We start from the raw sequence: 7,679 nt of genomic DNA, 5'->3' as shown, positions 1-7,679 counted from the left end.
TGAAAATCTAGAGAGACAGAGAGGCAATGCTACCTTTGAGAAATCTATGAAAATTATTCTACAAGTATGATTTCAGACTATGCTTTGTGATTTTTTAAAGAAAAAAAATATATAACAATCAAACACCGGCTAGTTTATCTACTAATTAGTGATGGGAAGCAGAGAGCGAAGAGGAATCTGTATAGATTAAAGTGGGACGATGAAGAAGTACATGAATGATGATGGTGAAACAAATAAGAAAAAGAAACGAATAAAAGAGACATTTTAATGGAAGAAAGAAGAAGCCAAGCAAGATGACTGATTTGGAGGGATGTTCATTCTTAAGTTTGGCCATCATGGACATAGAAAGAGAAAGCTTGCAAGACGATAATAACACGAGATACGTGCTAAAAATTTGGCCGTGGAGTTAACGTACTACCGATACTAGCTTGTTTTAACCATTGTAAAAGGATATCCAAGCTAGAAATTTTATGGCAACGACAACACAGTTGATACCGAAAACAAACAAAGGTGTCTGAGGATATAAATAGACGTGGAGAATTTAGGTTGAATTTCAGAAAGATCCAATTTTTTTAATTTTATAACTAATGTTTTGATTAATGTGAGACAAATCATGATATGTGAGCAGGGACTACATGTCGCGACTAAAAAATGCTATCTATCAATCCTTGTGCCGTTTGGGTCACATTGATCATGATATGCAAGCAGGGACTACATGTCGTGGCTAAAAAGTGCTACATGTCAATCCTTAGGCCGGTTTGGGTCACGTCGATCATAATATGCAAGCAAGGACTACATGACACGGTTAAAAATGTTATCTATCAACCCTTCTACCGGTTTGGACATGTCACGTTGATCATGATATGCAAGCAAGGACTACATACCGCGGTTAGAAATGCTACCTATCAATTCTTCTACCGGTCTGGACACCTCATGAAAATGTTATTTATCAATCCTTGTGCCGGTTTGGACGCCTCATGAAAATTCTATTTATCAATCCTTGTGTCGGTTTGACGCCTCACGTTGGTCATGCCCTAGAGAAGGAGGAGCCTCTTGCTACGAAAACCACTATCCCCAGGGTGCTGCGCACAAAAGCGCGATAAATCCCAGACACTGGGCTCCAGTGGACCTCGCGATCGGGAGGTCTTCGTCTCCGCCTGGGAACGCCACCGAGATTTCTCCGTCCCTCTCCCCCCTCCCCCCTCACGCACCCAGCCGCGACTCGGCCGCAATGGCGGAGCCCGTGGCCAACGCGGCGGCGCCCGCCCCCGCCCCCGGCCGCCTCCGCAACGCCTTCGGCGGCGTGCTCTGCGCCTTTACCCTCATCCTCATCGGCGTCCTCGCCTTCTCGATCCGCCTCTTCTCCGTAAGATCTGATCCGCCCCCCCGCCCCCGTGCCTCCAGATCCGGTCCCGTGTTCGAACAGAGGTTCCGGAATTGCGTTTTTTTTCTCACGCGTCTCGCCGTTTCGGTGCCGCAGGTGATCAAGTACGAGAGCGTGATCCACGAGTTCGACCCCTACTTCAACTTCCGCGTCACTCAGGTTCGATTGCCCGGTTCCATTTTGTCGAGTTCTGTTCTGGAGCGCGCGGAATTGGGTTCTCAGCTCTTAGCGGGCTGCATAATGTGTTGTTGTGACTTGTGAATCTGGGGGAGGGTTCTGGGTTTTGGAAATTGACCGCTGTCTGGTAGATTTCGTTTGCTATGGATGATTTGTGGGAGTATAGGGCAAGCAGTTGGTTGCAGTATGAACATGAGAAGGCTGGCTTGATGCAGTTATGCACTGTATCTGTTCTGAATTACTCCTACTTGTGCAGTTTCTGTCGAAGAATGGAATCTACGAGTTCTGGAACTGGTTTGATGATAGGACATGGTAAGAGCCTCACAGGCAGCTGAATCATTTGGTATCGTACGGGTTATTTGCAAAGCGGAACGCACGAGTAGAATACATGGCTGAATTATCTTCTGCTGCTTCTGTTTCAGGTATCCCCTTGGTCGTGTGATTGGTGGCACTGTGTATCCTGGGTTGACTTTGACAGCTGGAAGCATTTGGTGGTATGTTATCGTAGGAGCACACCATTCTCGCTCTCCTTCCAGTTACTGAAAATGTGACTAAAATATTTGATCGGTCTACTAGGTTGGTTAATGCTCTGAACATCCCATTGTCGGTGGAGACTGTCTGCGTGTTCACTGCTCCAATTTTCTCTGCAATCGCTTCCTGGGCTACTTACCTCTTGACAAAGGTTGTTTTTTCACAGAAGCATGCATTCTCACAGTAGCCACTCATTTGGTAATTCTCTTCTCATTAATGTTGCTTTTCTATAGGAGGCAAAGGGCACTGGAGCTGGATTGATGGCAGCAGCCATTCTGGCAATGGTAAATTGCTCTTGTTTTATAGATATTTTCATTTTCTTATGCCATGGTCGAAGTGGAAATACAAATACTTTTCGATGAAGCTAGGGACGCCATTAGGTGCCGTTAGCTTTACCTATCTTTGGTTGGGAATATAAAGTTTCGATTGAGGAACAATTCGCCATACGATTAGTGCTTACTGATTTTTGTTAGGCCGAACCGGTATTTGTAGAACAGTTGGAAGTAACTGAATGTCTGAAACTGCATGGCACATGGAAATCTTGATATAATACGACGTCATTGCCACTATTGAGAAGGACCCTGGCTGATGTCCTCAATTATCTGGAGTTCACAACCCATAGAACTCTTTTCAGGATCTGATTTTTGCACTGCCCCCCGCGCGCGCACACACACACGCGCACACACACGCACGACAGGTTTAGACAAAATCAAGACATCCAATTTATTGCTGTTTCTTAGAATGCTGCATCACCTTTATGTGTTATCTTATGTGTCATTATTCATGAATCAGACTGCTCTTAACATTGTTACAGGTCCCTTCGTACATCTCAAGATCAGTTGCTGGCAGCTATGATAATGAAGCTGTAGCAATATTTGCCTTGGTATTCACATTTTATCTGTATGTAAAGGTAATGGTACATCTGATGCTTCTTCATTTGCCTTCATTTCTACATAGCATTATGTACTGACTTATTTATGAATAATATACAGACACTGAACACAGGATCACTCTTTTATGCAACGCTCAATGCTCTCTCATATTTCTACATGGTAAGCTTGTTGATTTTGATCTATGGTTTTTGAAATGAATATTATAATCATGCACTAGCTTTTTCCAGGTCTGTTCTTGGGGAGGCTACACATTCATCATAAACCTTATTCCGATGCATGTGCTGTTGTGCATTGTAACCGGTCGTTATTCTTCAAGACTGTACATTGCATATGCTCCCCTTGTAAGTGCATACATTTATGCTGCCGTTTCTTGAGTTGTAACACAAAAGATGAAAATACATCAATTGAACATGTCAGTACTCACTAGTACCATTTGTCTGGGAAATGATCTTATGTGCGATTAATTATTCGTTTGCAGGTTATATTGGGAACACTTCTGGCAGCTTTGGTACCTGTCGTTGGTTTTAATGCTGTATTGACATCTGAGCACTTTGCATCATTTCTGGTACTACATTCACGTTCTTATGCACTCCTTCTCTTCCTCTTGTGTTTCTCTGTTCAGTAAAATATTATTGAATCAATTGACTTACAATTTTCTTGCAACCGGTCCTTGTAAAATGAAGGTTTCTTGAGTTGTTGAATTCTAGATGTGTTGCAAAACATAAACATCAGTTTCAGTCACGAAATGTGTTTACTGGATGTTGCTTCCTTTGGTCCAAATGCAAACGCACATTTACCTTTCTTCAGTTCATCTATAAAATACACACAATAAAAGGATATATCAAGTTAATGGTACTTCTAAGTTAATTAAGTCACCTCTTGATTAGATGAGCAGTCCCAAAATACTGTGAACCTACGACACAACAAGCCACTCTTGCATAATTCTGGGGCGTAGCAATTGCAGTTTTCCTGGAAAATGACCACAGTGGCCAGCTGAGGTCCTGTAACTCTTTCACCTTCACTCCCATGATCCCAGTAAAGTTATCCATCAGTGGCAATAGGGAGGCCTGACATAATGGTCTCCGTTTTTCTCGACATCTATGTGCAATGAATACGTACAATATTTCTGCAACTGCATTATGCACACAAACTAAGGAGGTGCCGAATCGAAAAAAGTGTAACAACACGAGATCATGCTAGCCTATCGAAAGAGATTGTCTAACCACTCAACCCCTCTCCGAACTTCACAAATACTCAATAGGAATGAAGAAAATTCAATGACTGCACTCTTGATTTCATTGATAACGGTGTACTTGAATTGCAGGTGTTCATAATCCTTCATGTGGTTGCTTTTGTGTATTACATCAAAGGACTTTTGACTCCCAGGCTGTTCAAAATGGCTATGACTCTTGTTATAACTGTTGGCCTGTAAGTCTCTGACCTTATCTATCAGCTTGACGACATGAGGAACTATCAAATAATATCCCGCAAATATAAACGTTTGTTTTTGTTGAATTGGTGCCTTCTCATTCACTTTATATTAATAGAGAATTCCTTCCCGCAGGGCTGTTTGTTTTGCAGTGGTAGCTATACTCGTAGCGTTGGTGGCATCTAGCCCAACAAAAGGCTGGAGTGGGCGCAGTTTGAGTCTACTGGACCCGTAAGTTCTCATGGATCTTATCAAATATACTTGTGATTTCAATTAAGAAACTGGGGCAGGAAACTGAGAAGCATGCTATAATTCTTAGTTTTGCCCAGCTGTATCCTTAGGTTTTGGAGTTGCTAACGAAATGTACTTTTGATGCTCATTCATTTAGACAAAGAAATGCAGTTTCTTTCACCAATTAGTACTTGCTTTAGATCTCTTTGATTGTACTTTCTTCTGTTCATACTGTCCTGATAAGAGTGCATTTGCTCTGTTTCTTTTTTGTACTAAAAGCTGCAGCATTATTTTTACCTTTTTGACAGAACCTATGCAAGCAAGTATATTCCCATCATTGCCAGTGTCAGTGAACATCAACCCCCCACCTGGCCCTCTTATTTTATGGATATCAATGTTTTGGCCTTCTTGGTTCCTGCTGGAATAATTGTAAGCAATACACCATTTGAATTGTGGTTGAATTAACATCAATCTTTATTCTAACTACTCATTTTTTAACATGATCCAGTCATGCTTCTTGCCTTTGTCCGATGCAAGTTCATTCATGGTCTTGTACTTGGTAACTGCGGTATATTTTTCTGGAGTGATGGTAAGTATATGTTGTACAGATATTATGTAGTCTTATGTTTTTTATATATCTACTATGTATTAAAATCATGTTCACTGTCTGTTAGGTTCGACTTATGCTTGTCCTTGCTCCTGCTGCGTGCATTCTATCCGGGATTGCTCTTTCTTCAGCCTTCGATGTCCTCACACGATCTATGAAATTTCAGCTATCAAAACTATTTGATGATGGCCCTGCTATTGTACGGTTGTTTCATCTCTATCTTTTGCACTGTCTGAATTGAATCACTATATGCCTTGTTGAACAAGTTATTGAACACTTCTTTCTCCTGAAACTAAAGGGTAATGGTAGCCCAAATGGTTCTAGTGCTAGCACGGTCAATACAAGTTCATCCAAAAGTGAGAAGACTGAAAAATCTGAAGCAGCTCCAAAGGAAAAACCATCAAAGAAGAACCGGAAGAAGGACAGAGAAGTGACAGAAAGTGCTTCTGTGAAGCCTAAAAAGGAAAAGAGACTTTCGGTACTGCCTTTGGAAGCATCTATTGTGGGCACTCTTTTACTGATCGCGTTAGGTGGTTTCTATGTGGTAAGTTCACTGCCCTTAGTCTCTTGCCAGAAAGAATGTCTCTATACATAAGAGGGATACAATAAGAATGCCACCTTTGCAGGTCCATTGTGTGTGGGCTGCAGCTGAAGCTTACTCCGCACCTTCAATTGTGTTGACATCTCGTTCACGCGAGGGATTGCATGTTTTTGATGATTTCCGTGAAGCTTATGCATGGCTTAGCCATAACACAGATGTGGATGACAAGGTATGATCACCCCATGCCTTTTATTATTATGTGTACTGTCTTCTCTTCTTACAGTAAGATGCTCTGTTGCAGGTTGCATCCTGGTGGGACTATGGTTATCAAACAACTGCTATGGCTAACAGGACTGTGATTGTAGACAACAATACCTGGAACAACACTCACATAGCAACAGTTGGTACAGCGATGTCATCCCCAGAAAAGGCAGCATGGGAGATCTTTGATTCTTTAGATGTTAAATATGTGCTTGTTGTGTTTGGAGGTCGGTGCTTTATGGACTTGAGAAAAAGAAATTACTGGCCTGAAACCAGCAAATCACAGATCTCTTAACATTTGAAGTTTCCTTTGCAGGTCTGGTTGGCTACCCTAGTGATGATATTAACAAGTTCCTTTGGATGGTTCGCATAGGAGGTGGTGAATTCCCTCACATCAAGGAGCCAGATTATCTTGTGAGTACTGGATTCCTTTCTTAGATGGTGCCCTCCACGTATTTTTGTTAGCATGAGTAAAAGAATAGTTAAACATGTGTGACTCTGCATATTTCATGTTTTTTCTGATTTTTTTGTGTCCTATATATTTGATAGAGAGATGGCCAGTACCGTGTTGATGCTCAAGCAACTCCAACTATGTTGAATTGCCTCATGTACAAGCTTTGCTATTACAGGTATGTTGTATAGAATTCAATAGGATAAGTTCAGTTGACGTCTCCATGCATGTTCTTTTGACATTTGTTTCCCCTTTGTTCCCCTCAGGTTTGTTGAAACTGATGGCAAAGGCTTTGACAGAGTAAGAGGATATGAAATAGGAAAGAAGCATTTCAAGCTAACACATTTTGAGGAGGTATTGTGATTTTACTCTCCTTACGGTTAGCTAATGTTGAGTTCGTCCATTTTTTCTACTTCAGTCCCTGCTTGTTGCTCACCTATCGTGGTGCTAAATAGGTTTTCACAACCCACCACTGGATGGTGCGCATTTATAAACTGAAACCTCAAAAGAACAGGATTAGGGGCAAGTTGAAGAAGTCGAAATCCGTAAGTCTGCCAGTGTACTAATTTTAACACCTATGCTTTCTTTCTTAGCCCATCCTAAACACACTTCATGATTTTGTTTGACCCGCAGAGTTCCAAAACTAGTTCGACGCTTGCAGCGGGGCGAAAGAAGAACCCATGGCAATGAAGAGAAACCGTGTTCCATTTACTTGAGGCTTGATATTGTAGCTCAACTGCACCAAGTTCAAAAGAACTAGAATACTACAGAACTAGATTAGAGATATCTGCATTGTTGTGCTCGTATTTGACCCCCTAATGTGTTCTTTCTGGAACCAGCCAAAGTTCTGATAGAATTTTTGATAGACGAGTTATGTTTTTCTCCCCCTTTGTTGGGACGCTACCTTTCGTGTCAACTTGCACCACAGATGTTAGGACTGTCATATGTACTCCCTCTGTCCCATAATATAAGAATGTTTTTCGTGTCAAAAATGCTCTTATATTATGGGGCGGAGAGAGTGGAATGGTGTCTATATGACACATGCCTGTTGCAAGTAGTTTTTCCGTACACAAAATCTGTAAAGTGGATGGCTGTTAATGCTTTCTAGGGAGGAGCACTAGAAGCCCTTAACCAGCCTCTAGAAGCACAACAACAATTGAGATCGGAAGCAGAA

At 41.7% G+C, this 7,679-nt stretch overlaps 1 protein-coding gene across 1 annotated transcript; it reads left to right on the top strand.

The window, feature by feature from the left end:
• The first annotated feature begins 1,118 nt into the window (after positions 1 to 1,118).
• LOC123063482 (dolichyl-diphosphooligosaccharide--protein glycosyltransferase subunit STT3A) lies at positions 1,119 to 7,408 on the top strand. Its single transcript, XM_044487279.1, has 23 exons — positions 1,119 to 1,366; positions 1,481 to 1,543; positions 1,818 to 1,873; positions 1,984 to 2,055; positions 2,138 to 2,243; positions 2,326 to 2,376; positions 2,907 to 3,002; positions 3,085 to 3,144; positions 3,213 to 3,326; positions 3,464 to 3,550; positions 4,310 to 4,413; positions 4,550 to 4,645; positions 4,954 to 5,074; positions 5,154 to 5,234; positions 5,320 to 5,451; positions 5,551 to 5,796; positions 5,879 to 6,022; positions 6,095 to 6,281; positions 6,371 to 6,468; positions 6,604 to 6,683; positions 6,772 to 6,859; positions 6,961 to 7,050; positions 7,139 to 7,408. Exons 1-23 carry the CDS (start codon positions 1,232 to 1,234, stop codon positions 7,193 to 7,195), a joined length of 2,364 nt encoding a protein of 787 aa, XP_044343214.1. The 5' UTR covers positions 1,119 to 1,231; the 3' UTR covers positions 7,196 to 7,408.
• The last annotated feature ends 271 nt before the right edge of the window (positions 7,409 to 7,679 follow it).

Source organism: Triticum aestivum, chromosome 1A, assembly GCF_018294505.1.
Source record: "Triticum aestivum cultivar Chinese Spring chromosome 1A, IWGSC CS RefSeq v2.1, whole genome shotgun sequence".
In the NCBI taxonomy this organism is placed as follows: domain Eukaryota; kingdom Viridiplantae; phylum Streptophyta; class Magnoliopsida; order Poales; family Poaceae; genus Triticum; species Triticum aestivum.
Note: the sequence above shows the minus strand (reverse complement) of the source record. Positions and strands in the feature narration are given on the sequence as shown.

Coding starts and splice junctions, on each gene's coding strand:
- LOC123063482 (XM_044487279.1), top strand. CDS start 1,232: ATGGCGGAGCCCGTGGCCAACGCGGCGGCGCCCGCCCCCGCCCCCGGC. Junction 3,145..3,212: donor CTCTCTCATATTTCTACATG/GTAAGCTTGTTG, acceptor AGCTTTTTCCAG/GTCTGTTCTTGGGGAGGCTA. Junction 7,051..7,138: donor AGTTGAAGAAGTCGAAATCC/GTAAGTCTGCCA, acceptor TTTGACCCGCAG/AGTTCCAAAACTAGTTCGAC.